Below are 18,994 nucleotides of genomic sequence, written 5' to 3'. Positions count from 1 at the left end.
GTTCGGTCATGCGTTCGGTTCGACTTGACGATGGCGACATCGTACCACCCGAATCGATGCGCTGCGACCGTCGTCCGCTACAGAAGGCAATTCTACGTGGATATACGCGCTTCAATAGCCGGATGCATCCTTTTGGCGGCCGCAACTGGTCTGCTATACATTAAATCACTAAGCGCGCAGACACGCTCTGATCGTCCGCCACGCCGCCACAATCCCGCTACACATCATGGATCCTCCGAATCTCAGTACACGCTATCACACATATAACCTTCCCAGCATGATTGAGTCCAACGTAGGTGTATTACCCCGCGCTTTTCCTGCGACGTTGCCCGGTGAATGGGGGGACAGAGCTGCGATTTCGCTATGCCGCCGTTATACTGTATCGCAACCCGCACGCCGTCGCGACTCAAATATTTTTTATAGTCACACCTGCTGTTTAGCTGCCGCGTATTGTTAGTGGCAGGCACCGGTAGCCGTTCTCGTCACTACCTTCGGCCGAACATTATCGCAGAGCGCTGCGGAGAATCCTCCTCACGTTCAGTATCACAAAATGGTAGTTCCCCGCCTCTAAACATCCCGTTACAAGGCTACTGTTGCATCGACTTCTCTAAATTTTGAAATATGACGGATGCTAAGAAGAAGACCATCAAGAAGCGCACCAAGACCAGGAGCAAAAAGGTGGTGCTGGTGAAACCGAAGGAAGAACCCAAGACTGACAACTACAGCTTCGTGAACCTCAGGCGCGTCAGCGTGCCCGCGAACCGTCTGACGCCGCTGCGTAACAACTGGGAAGCTATTGTGCGCACCGTGGTCGAGCACCTGAAGCTGCAGATCCGCATGTGCACGAAGACCAAGGTGGTTGAGGTCCGACCTGCTTCCGAGTCTACGGACCTGTCGTTGCTGCAGAAGGCGCAGGACTACCTGCGCGCGTTCATGCTCGGCTTCGAGCTTAAGGACGCGGAGGCTCTGATTCGTCTGGAGGACATTTTCGTGGAGAGTTTCGAGGTGAAGGACGTCAAGCGCCTGAGCGGCGACCACCTCTCGCGCTGCATCGGGCGCATCTCCGGCAAGGACGGGAAGACGAAGCACGCAATCGAGAACATGACGCGCACGCGCGTTGTGCTGGCGAATGACCGCATCCACATCATGGGGAGCTTCAACAGCATCAAGATGGCGCGGCACTCGATTTGCAGTTTGATTCTGGGTAACCAACCAGGCAAGGTCTACAACAACCTGTGCAACGTATCGAAGCGTCTGCGCGAGAAGATCTGACTTCTGCGCAGCATGCGCCGCTGAGGTGCAAAAAGGTGGCGCCGTCTGAGGTCACAACCGCAACAGCAGCGGAATAACCAGTCGTACCAGAGTGCTATTGAAATGGCATTTCTGCATGCGCCGCCGCCGCAGATTCGAATGTCGGACAAATGACGTAAATACTCATTCGACAAACTGTATGCTTTCGGTTTCGCGATGTGTATGCAGCGCCCAGCGTTCTGAAGCCGCGTTGGCGAACTGCACAGGCGCCCCTCATAATGCAACAGGCTGGGATTTCCCGGCCTGTGAGTCATGTGCGCGTCTCATGTGTACCGCCGCGTGTTCTGCGGATGTGTTTCGCGGTGGCTGGTTGTCGATTAGTGTGTATGACGACCCCATGCGTAGAATCCGGCGCGCGTACGACGCATGGACGACAGCGGCTATTTCCTGTCACTCCGATTAGATTGCCGGTGTGCTGAATTGAACACCCACGACTCTCAGTCGAGTGCTGCTGGCGTTGTCTATGTGCACAGCTGATACGCGGATATATCCAGATTTCGCGAAATCCCAAATACTCGTCACTCTTTTGTAACGCCCTGAAATACCCGGTAGGTTGCGGTTTGCGAGGGTGTGTCGTGTGGTTCCATCTCCCTGGTGTGTTCGCTGGTTCCATGGTTTCGGCATTTTCGCGGCTAGGCCAGTTTCTGTCATTAGTTGAGCGTTTCTGCTGCAACAGGCTTGTACACGCGCTGGTCAGCGGCGCGTAGTTGTCAAATACTAGTGGTCTCACGGCGTCGCAGATGACACCGTGCGTGTCGGACAAGAAGGCGCTAGCGCTGCTAGTTGCCACCAACATCCTCTACTTCGCGACGTATGTGTTGCGCCTGAACCTGCTGCGTGTGCTGATAAACGTGGGAACCTTTGCGATTTTCTTGGGTGGCGTATGTCAGATGCTTTGCAACAAGACTCTGTGCAACGACGGCGAGGATGAAGAGAAGCACGAATTCGTCAAATCGGAGACAATTGCTGGGGTGTTGCAGTGTGCTTACGCCAGCATCAATGGCGTCTGTGGATATATTCGCACGGTACTCCTTTGGAGGTATCCTATGATGTCGGTTAACGCACTGGTCGTGCTCTACATCGTCGGATTGTTTGCTCGCATCCTGTCCTTCCCCGTGCTGGTGTTTTTGTTAGTGTGGGCACTGTGCGGCTGGCTGAGCTTCCGTGAGCACTACTATGACATGGTCCACCCTCAGGTGAAGCCTATCTACGAGGTAATCGGCAATGCCGCCCGCGGCGTATACGCGAGCATCCCGAAGTTCAAGGAGTCACAGAAGCTGTAAACCTTGCATATAATATGATTTTTCATGCTTTTTACATCTATGGTCGCCCTGCTACGCTTGTTGCACCGCGGGAGCTTTTGTCGCCGGCATGTGACTGAGACGCTGACGGCACACAAGACAACTGCAGCTGCGTCAGTTGAGGCATAGAGTCAAAAAAATCGACTGCTTCGACAACCCGATAGGCAGTTTCACCACGTACCCAAATTATCGCACAGCGATGCCGGATGATGTTACAAAGGAGCGGCTACCAGTGTACTCGACTCCTGGTATAGATTCCTCTCTTGATAATGGATCACTCAACTCGACTGGCACATTTTCCTTTCAAGCAGTATGATTAGCTATATAGTACCGATGGCAATTTTTAGGCGGAGGCCTGGGCAGTGAGGATGAACACCAGAATCGCAAAATGCCGATGGGATAGCGTCCCACACAGTGTCACGTCAGCAAGTACCGCCGGAGTAATAGCATATGCAGATTACGGGCAACAAATAAACGTCGCCAAAAGATTTACGGTCACACGCATCATGTGTTGTGTTTGTTGCTTGTCATGCCGACGAGGTCATGGGATCACGGCATTTATTGGCGTGAAATGGCGTTGTAATGCGTGATCTTCGCAATTAGTGTGACACACGAAGTGAAATGAAGAACCGAATATGGCGCATGTGTGACACGTAGCTGGTCACTGACATGATTCTCTATGCCGATGCATGAGTTGCCCCCCTGTGATGGTGAGCATGAGGCCACCCACAAGGGCAACACATACGGGGCATTCAACGCCGAAGAACACTGGTTGTAGAGATCTATTTTGGCTGGGGTTGTGTGTCTCATATGCCTTTTTTATCGACTCCCAATGGTATTATGTTAGGGGGCAAGGAGTCATGTGAACGGTTGGTCGGTCGCGTGTTTTCGGCTGAAACGAAGGCTATCATACTCTGAAACTGCGCTCGAACTGAAAAGGGGCGATTAAAGACGTTATTATCGCCCATAAAATAACCTAAGCGGGTAGGGCTTTTCGCACCCCAGAGATTGAAGCGAAACACACGAACCAACCGTTGCCTGCACGTGCTTCATATGAAAGCTGCGCAATTACTATCTTATATCGGTTGACTGGATCGCGTGTTTCACCGTTGCGCCCCTTTATAGCATACATGCCCTATCTGGTCAGTGTGACCTCTCAGTTAACTAAAGGCCAAGGTTACGACCGATTCATCGTCTTTACGGAGTTTAAGAACAGGCAATGCATTTTTTACACGCACAATACGGATATGGTTGTTGGTTAGGAGGGTTTGGAAAGGCTGTATAACCAAGTAGGTGTCAGGAGCAGGTGTCACAATCAGTGTGGTTTACTCTTCGGTGACTCAAAATACGTCTGAGAAAACTCGTATATCTCGCAAAAACAACACATCTTGACGAGCACGCTGGTTTAGTTACTGACAACGTTCATGGAACCTAGCACAACATTCATTGCTACGCATGGTGCTCCACACAGGTGTTATGCCAAATAACCGGTATGTGTTTGGAATCACATGTTTCCTGTGACGAATCCGTTATGGCATCCCCTACCATGATGATTCATTGTGATTTTGCCTTCTAAATGCATCTCGAATTGTTTGTGTTACGGTAACAGCGACCAAGAGGTAATGTAGCGCTTATTAGACCCTCAGCGCATCTGATTGCGTTTTTCCAAAATTCCTTTGGTTTGTCAAGATGGTGGCAAGTATTCCCATCACTAAGTCTTTCGATCCAGCTCGGAGTCACCCTTTCCTGTCGAACAAGTTCAAAAGAAGGGACCCAAATGTGCATTTCTATTTACCGATAGAGTGTCCGTTGCTTAAGAACTGCACAGAGGGTTCGTGTCCTCTGGCGCACACTAAGTTAGAGGTGATTTTCCATCCTATTGTCTATAAGACCCGTAAGTGCAAGATGGTGTCGATGGGAGCTTGTAGCTTCCCTCAAAAGTGTACCTTCTACAACAACGACTCTGAGAAGATGGCTGCCCAGCTGCTGTGGCTGGTCTGGGAGAAGACATGGGATCTGTGGCGCGTCAACATTGAAGCCGTACTCAGTAGCCACAACAAGCTCAATGGCAGTATCGCCAAGAACTTGTCGATGATTAAAAACTACAGGGGTAACATGAAGCAATTCTTGAAGACCATTAATGGTACGAATAATGGAAAAAGTCTCCTTGATGGCAGATTGGATTCCATCCTGCGTTCACAATTTTCCATGCCGGCGCCGAACGCGGGCACTGATGAGCCTCGGAGCTACTCGCTGCCGTTAGCTACGTCAAATAACTTGTCTTTTAAGTTCAACGGAGTGGGTGAATGTTTAAAATTCAGTGACCTTTTGGACTTATCTCCAAGCAGTATCCGAAATTTTGATGCCTCGGACTCTGATTCGTATGCATCGCTAATTATGAATTCCTTGAGGAATGTGTCTCAGAAAACGATATAAAGTCGAATGTGTAAAGTGGATTTGTTGTTGACACACCGTCGTATCTAGTTTTGCAAAATGATATAAAATGGAATCTCATTAATTCTGTGTGATGTTGTCTAGCACCGGATGATTGCACGCCCGGCATGGATCCTGTCTACCGCCATCTGTCGTGCGTCTGTCGTGCGGATTGTTTTCTTTAAGGGGTTGTATGCGTTAAAACTTATGTAGTTGTGCGATAAGAAAGATTGTTCGCTGTTTCGGTTTATTGTCCGTCTGCGTGTGTGGCGCCCGCCTCAAAGGAGATGACGTCTGCAGCGGTTTTGTATATACTCAGCATGTTACTTTGCGAGGAGTAATTGCAGTGTGTAAGTTGCATCATTGTCTAGGCGTCGGATGTTCGATGCGGCCGTGTTGGGTCTTGTGGGATGTCGACTGTGCTGAAAGGCATTTGGAAGTAACTCGTAAACTCTTCGTCAATCACGTTTCGAAGTATCCGCTTGTTATGATTCGTCATGCGTTAATCTAGTACCCTATTTAACAATGGTACGGTCGGTATGACCTCATACTCCACGATAAGCAAACGTACACTTCCCAGCTGAATAATATCTGCCAGTTCACAGCGTGGCACGTATCACCACTCATTGATGCTATTGTATTATTGTTGGGTATTGTTGTGTTGTTATGTGGAGCTAGTTTCATGCGTTGAGCTCATAAGTCATGATGGAGGATTTTGCGTCTGGATTTCCTCCACCTCCGTTCTTCTACAAGAACTATTCTTTTAGAGATGTGAGCCTGTCGCATAGTGTTTCGAGCGCTCACACTCTGCCTTCGGTTCCGTATACGACGTCGTTAACACCGCATATCGGTGATACGCTGGGCAGTGAGCGCATCTCAGGTCCGGAATGCCCCTCTGCTCCTTCCGATGGTTGGTACAATTTCGGAACACAAGAACACGTAAGTTCTAATTCGACGTACTTGTTTTCATAACATCCTTAGCTAGCAATCAACACGGTGGAGTTGGATTCCGAGACTCTGATTCGTGTGTCTGTTGAGGACTCGGATGTCCGAGTTCATCTTAAGGCTTTGTATACGGATTTTATGGATTGTCTGCTGTCGTATTTGGGTCGTATTAAGAACGTAGGTTGTTTGGTTAATTCGTCTAAAGCGCTTCATTAGATGGACAGCGATTCTATTTCCGATATCAAGCGTTTTATGAAGGTGTGTTCGCTGTGCGATTCGACATTATTCTTCCTCTTTTATGCTTAATGCCAGTTAGGCTAACATTGCGCTACTTGATATCTCATTTGTGCGTAGCTCTACAGCAATATTCAACATACGCTGTCGTCCTTCTCGCAGCGAAAGGCGGAGGACGACGTTTTACGAATGCTCAGGTTAGCACATTTGTTTCAACCACTAAATGCCTGCGTGTGTACTGACTTTTTATTACTATTTGACAGAGATCAGCTGCAGCGTCGAAGGCACTACATAGATTGCCTAAAAGTGTAAGTTATGTGTTGCCGTAATTTATAAATGCAGGGCATTGGTGGATATCCACATGTTACTGTCAAAAGAGAAGGCGGATGAATCGTCTGGTATCGTCGATGTAAAAGGCATGGTACCAACCATTGGGTGTGTACCTCCAATGTGAGGCTGCAATGTGGTTGCTTATCACAGTTAGGTAGTTTCGCAGCATAGTACTGTAGTTTGCCAAATTATATGTCTTGTTTGTAATTAACACATCTCTAATGAATTTCATCGCATTAAGACACTCAAATCTATGTATTGTAAGTTGGCAGTCGTTTTCTGTTATACTGTGTTTTGCTGTGGAATTTTAATCTTGACTCTAACAGCAAACTACGTTACGTTAATAATATGCTTTTAACTGTAATATCGGCTTTAAAAAGCGCAAAATGATAACTTGGCAGTTGTTGTTTGGCGTCTGCTTGGTTGTGGTGTACATTGAGAAAAAGATAACAGGATCGCGCGTTTACATCCTTTTTAAACAAATTTATGGAGCATGCTGAACCATGAAATGATAGCTCTACCGTGCAGAGATTCACGTGAGCCTTACGTTAGAACTATCAGCGTTTAATAATGTGGGTTTACCGACCCCCCGCAGCAACATTACGTCCCCGCAATTATCAGCCTCGAGCACACTACGCAGCGACCATATGTCATCGCGTTGAGAGCTCTGATCATCTGCTGCATGTTACAACTTCGATGTTATTAGCTTATATATGCCGGCGTTTGGCGTGAGGTACAAGTTTACAGGGCCAATTATTACAGAATCGCAACAAAGACTTCACTCTTATCAGGGCACATTGCTGTATATCTTCGATATAGTCCTCTGCATACCATTATATGGATGCGTCTAGTTATTGCTGCCTTCTTAATTGCCATTCGATGCGTTGTGTAACACCAAAACTGCACAATATGATGTCGGCTGAACAAAGCAGTGAAATGCCGAAAATACTTTCACGCAATACTACTACCATTGTTTTTTTGTGTTTATGCCTCACACGCGCACGATGATCTCTACAACACCATCACACGTCAGACAGAAGGTCGAGAACCTGTGGATTTCTAGTCTTCCTTTATCTTAACCAAAAAACGCAGTACATACAAACATACACACACATTTAACCAAAATATCGATGGAATTATAATAGATGAAACCAATAATAGCAAGAAGGCTGCTGTAGACCTTGCTATCCAGTGTCTCTGTTGTCAATGAGCAAAAGTTTAATATTTGTAACAGATGCACTTATGTAGACAGATATTATGAGTTATGTTGTATAACAAATGGCCTCAAATATTCTTGTAACTAAGTCTTTCGATCCAGCTCGGAGTCACCCTTTCCTGTCGAACAAGTTCAAAAGAAGGGACCCAAATGTGCATTTCTATTTACCGATAGAGTGTCCGTTGCTTAAGAACTGCACAGAGGGTTCGTGTCCTCTGGCGCATACGAAGCTTGAGGTTATTTTCCATCCCATTGTCTATAAGACCCGTAAATGCAAGATGATATCGATGGGAGCTTGTAGCTTCCCTCAAAAGTGTACCTTCTACAACAACGACTCTGAGAAGATGGCTGCTCAGCTGTTGTGGATTGCGTGGGAAAGGACATGGGATCTGTGGCGCGTCAACATTGAAGCCGTACTCAGTAGCCACAACAAGCTCAATAGCAATATCGCGAAAAACTTGTCAATTATTAAAAACTACAGGGGTAACGTAAAGCAATTCTTGAAGACCATTAATGGTACGAATAATGGAAGACATCTCCTTGATGGCAGATTGGATTCCATCCTGCGTTCACAATTTTCCATGCCGGCGCCGAACGCGGGCACTGATGAGCCTCGGAGCTACTCGCTGCCGTTAGCTACGTCAAATAACTTGTCTTTTAAGTTCAACGGAGTGGGTGAATGTTTAAAATTCAGTGACCTTTTGGACTTATCTCCAAGCAGTATCCGAAATTTTGATGCCTCGGACTCTGATTCGTATGCATCGCTAATTATGAATTCCTTGAGGAATGTGTCTCAGAAAACGATATAAAGTCGAATGTGTAAAGTGGATTTGTTGTTGACACACCGTCGTATCTAGTTTTGCAAAATGATATAAAATGGAATCTCATTAATTCTGTGTGATGTTGTCTAGCACCGGATGATTGCACGCCCGGCATGGATCCTGTCTACCGCCATCTGTCGTGCGTCTGTCGTGCGGATTGTTTTCTTTAAGGGGTTGTATGCGTTAAAACTTATGTAGTTGTGCGATAAGAAAGATTGTTCGCTGTTTCGGTTTATTGTCCGTCTGCGTGTGTGGCGCCCGCCTCAAAGGAGATGACGTCTGCAGCGGTTTTGTATATACTCAGCATGTTACTTTGCGAGGAGTAATTGCAGTGTGTAAGTTGCATCATTGTCTAGGCGTCGGATGTTCGATGCGGCCGTGTTGGGTCTTGTGGGATGTCGACTGTGCTGAAAGGCATTTGGAAGTAACTCGTAAACTCTTCGTCAATCACGTTTCGAAGTATCCGCTTGTTATGATTCGTCATGCGTTAATCTAGTACCCTATTTAACAATGGTACGGTCGGTATGACCTCATACTCCACGATAAGCAAACGTACACTTCCCAGCTGAATAATATCTGCCAGTTCACAGCGTGGCACGTATCACCACTCATTGATGCTATTGTATTATTGTTGGGTATTGTTGTGTTGTTATGTGGAGCTAGTTTCATGCGTTGAGCTCATAAGTCATGATGGAGGATTTTGCGTCTGGATTTCCTCCACCTCCGTTCTTCTACAAGAACTATTCTTTTAGAGATGTGAGCCTGTCGCATAGTGTTTCGAGCGCTCACACTCTGCCTTCGGTTCCGTATACGACGTCGTTAACACCGCATATCGGTGATACGCTGGGCAGTGAGTACTGATATTTAACGATTCTGTAAGTTTCGCTAAATGGTCCCATCATGCTCCTGCATAGTTGTTTTTATTTATACTCAACAACCTACCACTTCCATTTGGTCATCGTCAATGGTAAGGGTTTCCGTTGGGTCGAACAATGAATCGTACAGATACTGGAAGCGTACTTTAGCATCTTGAGTTACATCATTTGAGATGTGCACCAATCTAAAATCTTCCAAAGGATCATAGCGCGGCACTTTTAGCGCGCCTTTAGGTTCAGACGACCATTTCCAATTTTTTACCTGTTCCAGCCATTGCTCCTGATGAAATATATTAGAGAGAGGACACCCCATACCTTGCTTTGTGAAGCAAGTTTTCTTCCCATGCGGCTTTCTCTCCATACTTTGTTCCACCCTTGTACCTTTTCCGGAATAGGAGCCGGAATGTTGTTCGGAGTCGCGAATCTGTTGCACTCATCATCCAACGTTAAGGCACTTCATACCTAGGTAACCAGTCCATTTTACGCGGGTAACCCTCTATAAGATGTATAAGTTTCTTCAGCGCGGCTTCTGTTAAAACCAGCTGTCTATACTTCAAGAGGTTGTACACGTTAACCCCCTACAACACATTTTTCGATTGAAATTCACGAATCATTTACCTCCACAGTCTCAATTTTAACAGCAGGTATGTTTGCAGTTGCCCATCTGAAGTTCTCATTGGCGTCATTATTACCACAAAAAACGAGCAGCGCCGAATTGCAATTGTTTCCTGCGTAGTCTTATTCCAAGTGATTGAAAATACACACCTAATATGCGCCGAAGATTGTCAACGGCATACTTCGTCTTATGTGACTTCATGAGGAAGGAATCCACCACATTGATTTGAGATTGCGTGAATTTCACCGACAGCATAACCTTGAGTCCGACCCAGAGCACTGCGACTATTGCATTGCAGTGAATGACACTCACCCCTGCGTTGAATCTTTGTCCGATGGTCCATTGGTCTTATAGGGTGCGCAAAGACGCCGAGGTATTTACCGGGAGATTTTTTCCACCCAATGCGCGCCTTCCCTGTCTTTTGCTGCTTTCGCCACTTACGGGTGCTACCGGGCCATTCCCACTTGTACAGCTGCATGTCTTCGCTGTATCCGGCTTTAGCTCTGCGATAAAACGTGTAACAGCGGTGCAGTATGTCTGGCCTTATAGGCAATCCGAAGATGTCATTGGGTACTTGTGCGAATCTACGAGGTCGCGGCACTCCATTTTCGCCTTCGAAAACGTGGACGGGGATTTCAAGGATGCTGTTGAAGCCAACCGCTAATCATAGATGAAAGTATATGTTGTGTAAATACCTGGGCATGACCAGTGATTCCTTATCACCTTTGCAATATCGATTATTTCTCCTGGTCTCCTTGTAACTTGAGGACTGTGAATCGACGATGCCAGTATAGCATCAGGGATGGCAATTGGCGCCACTGCGGTACATCTTGTGATAGATTCGACGTTTGTAGAGCTGAATTTCCTGCTTTGCCTAATAGCCCTCCCGATGCAAAGGGTGTGCCGGAGAAGAACCGACATCAGAAAACCAACGATGGCGCATCCGGATTAAATTAGCCGAAATATGTCCCACAACTTACAGGGAAATACAAATTTGTACACATTGGCATCCATGTGCGACATCTGCGTCCGTTTAGGTGGTGAGGGAGGTAGTGTGCCGTGTCCGGTGTTGCTTCTGCTGGTTAATGGCTGCTAAGGTGTTAATGCGTGGCGCAGGTGTGTCGACGCCGATTTGTGACGTGCGTTGCTGACTCGTGGAGGTTAGCTTCCACGGTGGGACTGACGCCAGTTGCGTTCCCGCGCGCCAGTACGGCGGCCGACGACTACACAAAGGACGTGCCGCCGAAACACTGCAGCGGATACGCCGCCGCCAACCTCGCTCAGGTGCCTGATAGATGCGCAAATGTGTCACAGCAGCTGCCAGTAGCGCCGCCCTGAGCAATGCTCGCCCAGTGCTGCCGGCTGTCTAGGCTGCGCGGTGGCACGCCAACTCCCTTTTGGACAACCTACGTCCATTCGCCAGGTCTACGCATCAACGTGCGTTACGCGTACTGGCCGCCACCTGCTAACAAGCGTTCCCGTCTCATCGAGGTTGGCGTCCATGCATGTCCGCTCAACCGACTGGCTGATACTTAATGAGCTACATCGGTAGCACCACACTGTTGTTTCCAGCTGCGTGTGAAGCTGGTGGATGCGTTGATCGCAGTGTATCTGCTCGTTCTCACCTCCGTGCAGCTGCCGTCGGGCAAGAAGTTCTTCGTCTTCCGCGGGAAGCGCGACGCCGACGGCAAACTCGAGCCGGTCGTCTGCTTTATTGACAGGTACGCTTAACACGCACATGCGCGCCCACAAACACCACGCAGAAACGGCGACCGACTCACATCACTCAACTCGGAGGAGCTACAACAGCTACAACAACTAGTTAGTTCCACAACACGGACACAAACAAAACATTCACAGACGCAAAGGATACGCACCTATTTCGATCTATGGCAACAAAAACGTCTGGGATAATGCTATTCTTGTTTTACTTCGTACGGCTGCATGATGGGTTTTTATGGTGGTGGTCGCTATGATCGCGTCAAATTGTTATTTATGTTTGCGTTTCAGGAATGCAAATGTTGTCTGCGTGGCTTTGAAATCACTACATGCCCGTTGAAAATGTAGATCTAGACAAATGCATCTTGCACATTACCTAGTATATCGCGGCGATGTCTTTTTCTGTGTGTTTCCAAAATAGGGATGAATTCGAAGTCGTATGTTTTAAACTGCAACCTATACGGGTTCTAGGAGTCCTGTGAGATAAAAATCGGATATTGGTGTTGCTACGTGCTTGCCGGTATTTACGGAATTCCGAGGTTGTTCACACGCTGGTTCAAGCCAAAAAACCATTCGCCCTGCAGGCTAGAGGGTAGTCATATTTCGAACTATCCTAAAATTGAGACAAAAATGCACATATTGTTACCTTTAGCGTGTTATGAGCTAATTTTGTGTCATTTGATGAGCCTCATGCGCAGTTTGTAGAGTCGTTGAAGGATAATGTGCTCTTTTTCAGGCCCCATGATTAAGATTCCTCACATATTTGACCATTATTCCAAGGTTCAAGAATAACTTCTACTTTGATATCTACTGCAGTTGCGTGGTTATACGATTTTTGTGTAGCCATGTGTGTATAATACGGTCTTCGGTGGCATATGTTGTCAGCTGCCATCTTTCGGAGTTTGTAGGCAGCTCTGCAACGTTTGGGGAAGAGAGTATATGGATTTCTAATATTCGTATCCATCTACTGTTCGCTTTGTTCACCCGGTGCCCTCTGTGTTCAAGACCTGCGAGGCACCAAGTTAATACACGCTGAACTGTGCCGCAGAAATCCCCACTCACGGGTGTGTATTGTAAGAGTCAATGGATTTGAGAAGATTGCCATAGGGTGCGTATTTTGCTTTGGGTATGAGCTGCAGCCATTGTCATGAGTGTATTGTGCGAAACGGATTTTCTTGCACTACATGATTCCACCTTTCCGCAATTCTAAGCTTTTGCGGCTGTGATCAACTGATATAGCCCTATTTTGCTACTAGATTGAGCACCTTGTATTGGAGACGCAATACGCACATGTTGTAAGCCCAATGTTGATGTAGAAGGCCATTCGTTACCGTGCGTTTATATTCTTGTGGTCATGGAAGGAGGGCGTAGATAACAGGATTCTATAGCTCAACGATAACATTTGTTTTCAGTTATGCAACTTTTAGAGTAATTGAAGGTACCGTGGATGCTTCGCGGCCGACACCGCCACATCGCTGAGATCAGTTAAACCTTCTGCGCTGCAACACATCACTTATAACTTGTATGCGCTGCTCTCATACTGGATATTGGAAGCCGTGTAAGTGTGGATTCCACGTTTTACGGTGGTGGACGCGGACAGGTATCGGTAAGATCGCTTGTGGTCCTGTTGTAGGGTAGAGAGGGCTCGCAGCTGTGTGTGGCAACGTCGCGCCTCCATTCTGTCTCCTGCCCCTACACTACACTGTACGTTCACTGTGTTTGTCAACGCATCTTTTCAGCGCCAACTGAATAACGGACGCCCTTAAGACAATTCCTGTGTATGCGCAGCTTAAACACGCTTCTAAGCTAGCGAAAATGGAGAACGCTGTACCACTGACGATAAATTATGATTCCACACGGGCCTACCCTTTCCTGTCGAGCAAGTTCAAAAGAAGGGACCCGAATGTGCACTTCTATTTACCGATAGAGTGCCCACTGGCGAAGGGGTGCACGGACGGCACGTGTCCGCTAGCCCACACCAGGCTGGAGATCATCTTCCACCCTATTGTCTACAAGACGCGTAAATGCAAGATGATATCGATGGGATTCTGTAGCTTCCCTCAGAAGTGCGCCTTCTACAACAACGACTCGGAGAAGATGGCTGCCCAGCTGCTGTGGCTGGTCTGGGAGAAGACATGGGATCTGTGGCGCGTCAACATTGAAGCTATTCTTGGTATGCATAATAAGTTTATTGGTTCGGTATTGCGGATGTTACCCACTATTAAAAACTACCGTGGCAACGTTGGTGACTTTTTACGCAAACTGACAAACGGACACCCTGGCAGCAGCATTTTGGACACCGCGTTTGATCAGACGCTTCGCAGTCATTTCGCGCGCGTTAGGAAAGGTGGTCCTAAGCCAGCGCGGCATTCACCTAGTTTGTCCCTGCTATGTTCCAAGTACAACCCTTTTCACGCAGGTGACTGGTTTCTACAACACACTGATGACATCTTCTACGAGTGGTTCTTCAACCGAGAAGTGGAACTGATGAACTAAAATGAGATGAAGTTGTTGGAAGGTGGTTTTGTTCAACGCTAGTGCTTTCTTCCATGACGGCGGGTGTAATCTTTCGGGCGGAGATGTTTAACTCATGATAATCCCCTCGCCTCAGGTTATGTCGGTACGGCCGATCTTCACGCCACACTTGTGGCCGTATCATGTCCTTCCCATACAACGACGTTTCGCGCTTTAGCAGAGGCGCTGGCGCGCGCATGGTATTGCCGCTACCGTTGTCTCCAACGTTTGAATGTTAAATGTAATGTCAGCTAGTATTTGTGCAAACAGCGTTTACCCACTTTGTGTTGCGTGCAGAACGCCCATTTGGCGTGACGGCTTTGCCAACGATGCTGCGAAACGCAAATCGCTCGGTCCGTTGTGCGTGCTGGCAACGGTCGCAACAATGGGTGACATGTTCACGTTGGCAGAGGCATTGTTAGTGCGAAATATCTGAGTTCATATGGTCTGCCACCTCATAACTCGTTGGTTCCCCGCGACCAGAAGGTACGCAGGGAGAGACGAAGGTGAGTATACAGCGGGGCAGAGCACCTCCATCACGTAGGTGCGTGGGGCCGGCTCACCATCCGTTTCCGCGTCAGGCTGCTGCGCCCTCTCCTAAATGAGAATGAAAGTACTATACGGCAGAATTTACCTCAACTTTTCTCACCAGTACGAACCCGAGCAGATTGCAGTAGGGTATAAGCGTGGCATCGTCAGCTGCAGGTATGCCAAGTACACCGTTCGTTAGTGAAAACGGATCTCCGTTCCACATCGACGCGTATACTTCGTTCCGCGTCATGTACCCCGTGTCGTCCGTAGGCAGCGCGTCCTTGGACAGTGCGACGGAAGTCTCTAATACCACGAGTTTGACGTTTTCCATCGGAAACCGGATCACGTGCATTTCACCTGCATTTGTACGCTGAAAGTACCGTTTCCAGCACCTGCTGTTGAGGTACTTGACCCTCTCCAGGTCGACGGGCACGACGCCCTCCAGCTTGTTTATCGCCAGCACCGTCACCTCCCTCGTCGCCTTGTCATCGGAGGCATCGGCACCATCGAAAGCAGTTTGCGTCTCATTTAAATCCGACTGAGTATGTGCCTTCTGTTCTGGTGTTTCCTGGAATGCAAGGTTGCCCAACGCTCCCGGGGCCACGTCCCCTCGAACGCCTGTAAGCGGAGTGGCGGCGCGCTGACCATCCCTGATGGCGGCGAACGTGCGGACCAGGTCCTGACGCACTGAAGGACTGTCTATGACGAGTATAAGCGACACCGAGTATATTTCGGCGAGTTTTACGATCAGGTCGCGGTTTGCCGAATACGGCGCGTTGATGATCATGCCTTCAACAGATGATCGCTCGGCGCAGCAGTCACATTACCTGAAGCTGCGATGTATTTGCCCATGTCCGAGACCTCGTCTGAGCGTCTGCTATGGGGTTGGGTCTGGGAGGAGTTCTCCATCATGGCGTCCAATGAGGCTCCCATCGATTTCGAAATCTGCCGTAATATCAGTGGGACGCCGCTTCAGCCTACTTGAAGATAGAGTTTTTCGTTCTCCTGCGCGCCGGAGTAACCATAAAAATACACCAATGGATTCTTAGAATCCATTTCCGCTGCGTTCGTGACGACCGTGGCTCCGATGGTGCCTGGGTAAAATTGTATTTGACGTTTGTCCGTTGATGCTCTCGGGTCAGCCTCGACAAAAACGGGTGTCCAACCACCTCGCAGTGCATAGTTGCACAATAGCATCGCCACAGTTGATTTGCCACTAGATGGCGCGCCGGTGATTAAAACCTGCAAAGGTTTATTGGCTCCGTGCGGTGGCGTACCCTTGGTCCTTGGGTCCTTTTCACTGAGGCCAATTCCCTCTCCGCATTCAGCACGTTGGCAACATTAAGATACTCCTTCATAGCGTGATCCTCGCCGTCGTACTCCTAATCACAGAAAATGACCACTCAAACATGCGTAAAGAACATACCTGTTCCACCATGCCTTTGACCTGAACGGAACACCCGACCCACGTAAACACGGCGAGTTTTTCGCCTTCCTCTATCGTGCGATCTACATCAGGAGCAAGTTCTCGGCCGTAGATTTCCGCAGTACCGCGCATATTCGGTAGAAGGTCCGCCGCAGCCGCCGGCGTGTTAAGCAGCTGCGATATTATTAGACCAGACGATGCCAATTGTAGCGTGAAAGCGTAAAACATTCATAACGAGAGCAGTAGAATGCGTGCTAAACCTACCTTGACGGAAGGGAGCACAGGTATGCCATCATGTGAGTCGTGACTGACAATCCTTAGCTCGCTGAAAGGAGCCAATGTGTAAGTCCGAATCGGCAGCGATGCCATATTTCCGACATCAATAAGACATAATTTAGTGGAATGTCTATGCCACGATGCGAAAATATTCACTACATCCACGTGCGACATCTGCGTCCGTTTAGGTGGTGAGGGAGGTAGTGTGCCGTGTCCGGTGTTGCTTCTGCTGGTTAATGGCTGCTAAGGTGTTAATGCGTGGCGCAGGTGTGTCGACGCCGATTTGTGACGTGCGTTGCTGACTCGTGGAGGTTAGCTTCCACGGTGGGACTGACGCCAGTTGCGTTCCCGCGCGCCAGTACGGCGGCCGACGACTACACAAAGGACGTGCCGCCGAAACACTGCAGCGGACACGCCGCCGCCAACCTCGCTCAGGTGCCTGATAGATGCGCAAATGTGTCACAGCAGCTGCCAGTAGCGCCGCCCTGAGCAATGCTCGCCCAGTGCTGCCGGCTGTCTAGGCTGCGCGGTGGCACGCCAACTCCCTTTTGGACAACCTACGTCCATTCGCCAGGTCTACGCATCAACGTGCGTTACGCGTACTGGCCGCCACCTGCTAACAAGCGTTCCCGTCTCATCGAGGTTGGCGTCCATGCATGTCCGCTCAACCGACTGGCTGATACTTAATGAGCTACATCGGTAGCACCACACTGTTGTTTCCAGCTGCGTGTGAAGCTGGTGGATGCGTTGATCGCACTGTATCTGCTCGTTCTCACCTCCGTGCAGCTGCCGTCGGGCAAGAAGTTCTTCGTCTTCCGCGGGAAGCGCGACGCCGACGGCAAACTCGAGCCGGTCGTCTGCTTTATTGACAGGTACGCTTAACACGCACATGCGCGCCCACAAACACCACGCAGAAACGGCGACCGACTCACATCACTCAACTCGGAGGAACTACAACAGCTACAACAACTAGTTAGTTCCACAACACGGACACAAACAAAACATTCACAGACGCAAAGGATACGCACCTATTTCGATCTATGGCAACAAAAACAATAGCACGCATATAACGAGTTTCTTGACTGTTATAAAATTATCTTATCTTTTGTTCGCATTATTCACCCAACACCAATGTCGCATTAAATGGACGTCTTGATGCGAGAAACGATATGCATGACGACGACAGCTCCCATGTATATGATAGCTAACAGCAGAACGGCCTGGGGGCCCCTGAGCGACGATGACTGTGAGAACAGGGCAAACTCACATCTGGATGGAGGAGGTCGCAAAACCGTAATAGCGCTGGAAACCCGAATTAACCGGCATGTTGGTCCTGGTTCCGGCAGTGTTGGTCTCGGACTGCGCCCTTTTCCTGACGTGGGATGATTAGACTATTGTCACGCGCTTACCTGGGTGCCATACGCTGGCCGCCGATCATGGTGGACTGGGTAGGGATTTTGTCAGCCTGTAACGAAGTAAGTGACAGCATACACGATTTCATACACGTTGCTTTCTGGGACGCTACGTGTGTAGACATCTCCGAACGTTAACGCATCGGAAGCGAGAACACGCAAACGCGTCACACTAGATAGCCTTACCATTTTTGTCACTGGTGGAAAACACAAACGAGATGTATGTGTAACAAAAAGTCCTATTATAGGATGATTGGTGAAAAGGATGGCAAATGTGTAGCGGTACGTCGCCGCAGCATCGGTAACCCACAGGCTCGTGTGGCGTCGGTGGTGCTTTGAGACCACAGACACAATTGCCATGGAACATTTGGTAGAACAGGGATGATTACGATCTCGTTAGTGTGTCATGGCTATCGTAGCCGTCATGTGTACCCCTCACTCCGGCTGCCCCGACGCAACTTGGCGGCGGCGACGGGGTAGGGCATCGTCCGACCCACCGTTGTACTGCTGGGTAGTCTTTAACTGCTTTAGACGTGATTGAACAGCTTCTAGGCGATGCAATGCCGTCTGCGGATGTTTAGCTGCTAACGTACCGTTTAATCTTACCTTGTGGTTGGAATACTTCTCACGGTCAAGCTCCTCGGTGTAGCAGAACTTGGTGCCGACAAACCACATCACCGCGTAGTAAATTATGAAGCAAGCGTAAAAGGCGGCCCATTGCTTGATTGTATCTGCACAACGCAGTGAAACAAGTAGCCTTTGAAAACATACACCGTTGCGCTAGCGCATTAAGCCACCATGGAGCCGCCGCACGTGACTTTCCGTTCTCGCTGAGGCTTGTTAGTGTTAATGGTCGCGCGCCCACGTACCTCATTTCTGACCTGTCCAGCTGCATGAACGAGAGGAGGTGAATGAAAACGCTCGCCGTTACGACCACGAGGGCAATGCAATTTTGGACGTGTTGGAACCTCCCTGACATCGGCATATGCGCACTTGCTGTTTGATCGTACCTTGAAAAGCAGCGATAATGTTGG

The 18,994-nt window shown here is 48.7% G+C and overlaps 13 protein-coding genes across 13 annotated transcripts; 9 read left to right on the top strand and 4 right to left on the bottom strand.

The window, feature by feature from the left end:
- Positions 1-30: 30 nt before the first annotated feature.
- BBBOND_0106350 (hypothetical protein) lies at positions 31-267 on the top strand (the record flags this gene model as incomplete). Its single annotated transcript, XM_012911058.1, has 1 exon — positions 31-267. One exon carries the CDS (start codon positions 31-33, stop codon positions 265-267), a length of 237 nt encoding a protein of 78 aa, XP_012766512.1.
- A 354-nt stretch (positions 268-621) lies between these two features.
- On the top strand, positions 622-1,272 carry BBBOND_0106340 (hypothetical protein, conserved; the record flags this gene model as incomplete). Its single annotated transcript, XM_012911057.1, has 1 exon — positions 622-1,272. The coding sequence occupies one exon, from the start codon at positions 622-624 to the stop codon at positions 1,270-1,272; it is 651 nt and encodes a 216-aa protein (XP_012766511.1).
- Positions 1,273-2,051: 779 nt separating this feature from the next.
- On the top strand, positions 2,052-2,594 carry BBBOND_0106330 (hypothetical protein; the record flags this gene model as incomplete). Its single annotated transcript, XM_012911056.1, has 1 exon — positions 2,052-2,594. One exon carries the CDS (start codon positions 2,052-2,054, stop codon positions 2,592-2,594), a length of 543 nt encoding a protein of 180 aa, XP_012766510.1.
- A 1,707-nt stretch (positions 2,595-4,301) lies between these two features.
- On the top strand, positions 4,302-5,048 carry BBBOND_0106320 (hypothetical protein; the record flags this gene model as incomplete). The annotated part of the gene is made up of 1 exon (XM_012911055.1): positions 4,302-5,048. The coding sequence occupies one exon, from the start codon at positions 4,302-4,304 to the stop codon at positions 5,046-5,048; it is 747 nt and encodes a 248-aa protein (XP_012766509.1).
- A 702-nt stretch (positions 5,049-5,750) lies between these two features.
- Positions 5,751-6,678, top strand: BBBOND_0106310 (hypothetical protein, conserved; the record flags this gene model as incomplete). The annotated part of the gene is made up of 6 exons (XM_012911054.1): positions 5,751-5,984; positions 6,027-6,167; positions 6,207-6,248; positions 6,345-6,421; positions 6,488-6,532; positions 6,567-6,678. The coding sequence occupies 6 exons, from the start codon at positions 5,751-5,753 to the stop codon at positions 6,676-6,678; spliced, it is 651 nt and encodes a 216-aa protein (XP_012766508.1).
- A 1,154-nt stretch (positions 6,679-7,832) lies between these two features.
- On the top strand, positions 7,833-8,579 carry BBBOND_0106300 (hypothetical protein; the record flags this gene model as incomplete). The annotated part of the gene is made up of 1 exon (XM_012911053.1): positions 7,833-8,579. The coding sequence occupies one exon, from the start codon at positions 7,833-7,835 to the stop codon at positions 8,577-8,579; it is 747 nt and encodes a 248-aa protein (XP_012766507.1).
- An 897-nt stretch (positions 8,580-9,476) lies between these two features.
- On the bottom strand, positions 9,477-10,785 carry BBBOND_0106290 (50S ribosomal protein L4, putative; the record flags this gene model as incomplete). The annotated part of the gene is made up of 8 exons (XM_012911052.1): positions 9,477-9,497; positions 9,534-9,746; positions 9,782-9,890; positions 9,929-10,044; positions 10,085-10,194; positions 10,232-10,360; positions 10,395-10,726; positions 10,778-10,785. The coding sequence occupies 8 exons, from the start codon at positions 10,783-10,785 to the stop codon at positions 9,477-9,479; spliced, it is 1,038 nt and encodes a 345-aa protein (XP_012766506.1).
- A 638-nt stretch (positions 10,786-11,423) lies between these two features.
- BBBOND_0106280 (hypothetical protein) lies at positions 11,424-11,813 on the top strand (the record flags this gene model as incomplete). Its single annotated transcript, XM_012911051.1, has 2 exons — positions 11,424-11,573; positions 11,667-11,813. 2 exons carry the CDS (start codon positions 11,424-11,426, stop codon positions 11,811-11,813), a joined length of 297 nt encoding a protein of 98 aa, XP_012766505.1.
- A 1,803-nt stretch (positions 11,814-13,616) lies between these two features.
- BBBOND_0106270 (hypothetical protein, conserved) lies at positions 13,617-14,297 on the top strand (the record flags this gene model as incomplete). The annotated part of the gene is made up of 1 exon (XM_012911050.1): positions 13,617-14,297. One exon carries the CDS (start codon positions 13,617-13,619, stop codon positions 14,295-14,297), a length of 681 nt encoding a protein of 226 aa, XP_012766504.1.
- Positions 14,298-14,753: 456 nt separating this feature from the next.
- On the bottom strand, positions 14,754-16,641 carry BBBOND_0106260 (pre-mRNA cleavage complex II protein Clp1, putative; the record flags this gene model as incomplete). Its single annotated transcript, XM_012911049.1, has 7 exons — positions 14,754-14,912; positions 14,950-15,635; positions 15,674-15,791; positions 15,828-16,088; positions 16,124-16,228; positions 16,273-16,446; positions 16,537-16,641. The coding sequence occupies 7 exons, from the start codon at positions 16,639-16,641 to the stop codon at positions 14,754-14,756; spliced, it is 1,608 nt and encodes a 535-aa protein (XP_012766503.1).
- A 399-nt stretch (positions 16,642-17,040) lies between these two features.
- On the top strand, positions 17,041-17,607 carry BBBOND_0106250 (hypothetical protein; the record flags this gene model as incomplete). Its single annotated transcript, XM_012911048.1, has 4 exons — positions 17,041-17,190; positions 17,272-17,420; positions 17,463-17,520; positions 17,560-17,607. The coding sequence occupies 4 exons, from the start codon at positions 17,041-17,043 to the stop codon at positions 17,605-17,607; spliced, it is 405 nt and encodes a 134-aa protein (XP_012766502.1).
- Positions 17,608-17,687: 80 nt separating this feature from the next.
- On the bottom strand, positions 17,688-18,037 carry BBBOND_0106240 (hypothetical protein, conserved; the record flags this gene model as incomplete). The annotated part of the gene is made up of 3 exons (XM_012911047.1): positions 17,688-17,778; positions 17,816-17,920; positions 17,958-18,037. The coding sequence occupies 3 exons, from the start codon at positions 18,035-18,037 to the stop codon at positions 17,688-17,690; spliced, it is 276 nt and encodes a 91-aa protein (XP_012766501.1).
- A 358-nt stretch (positions 18,038-18,395) lies between these two features.
- Positions 18,396-18,939, bottom strand: BBBOND_0106230 (hypothetical protein; the record flags this gene model as incomplete). The annotated part of the gene is made up of 4 exons (XM_012911046.1): positions 18,396-18,527; positions 18,567-18,691; positions 18,732-18,790; positions 18,830-18,939. 4 exons carry the CDS (start codon positions 18,937-18,939, stop codon positions 18,396-18,398), a joined length of 426 nt encoding a protein of 141 aa, XP_012766500.1.
- Positions 18,940-18,994: the final 55 nt, after the last annotated feature.

This window comes from Babesia bigemina, assembly GCF_000981445.1.
Source record: "Babesia bigemina genome assembly Bbig001, chromosome : I".
In the NCBI taxonomy this organism is placed as follows: domain Eukaryota; phylum Apicomplexa; class Aconoidasida; order Piroplasmida; family Babesiidae; genus Babesia; species Babesia bigemina.
The sequence above is the reverse complement of the archived record's forward strand: the minus strand, read 5'-3'. Positions and strand labels throughout refer to the sequence as shown.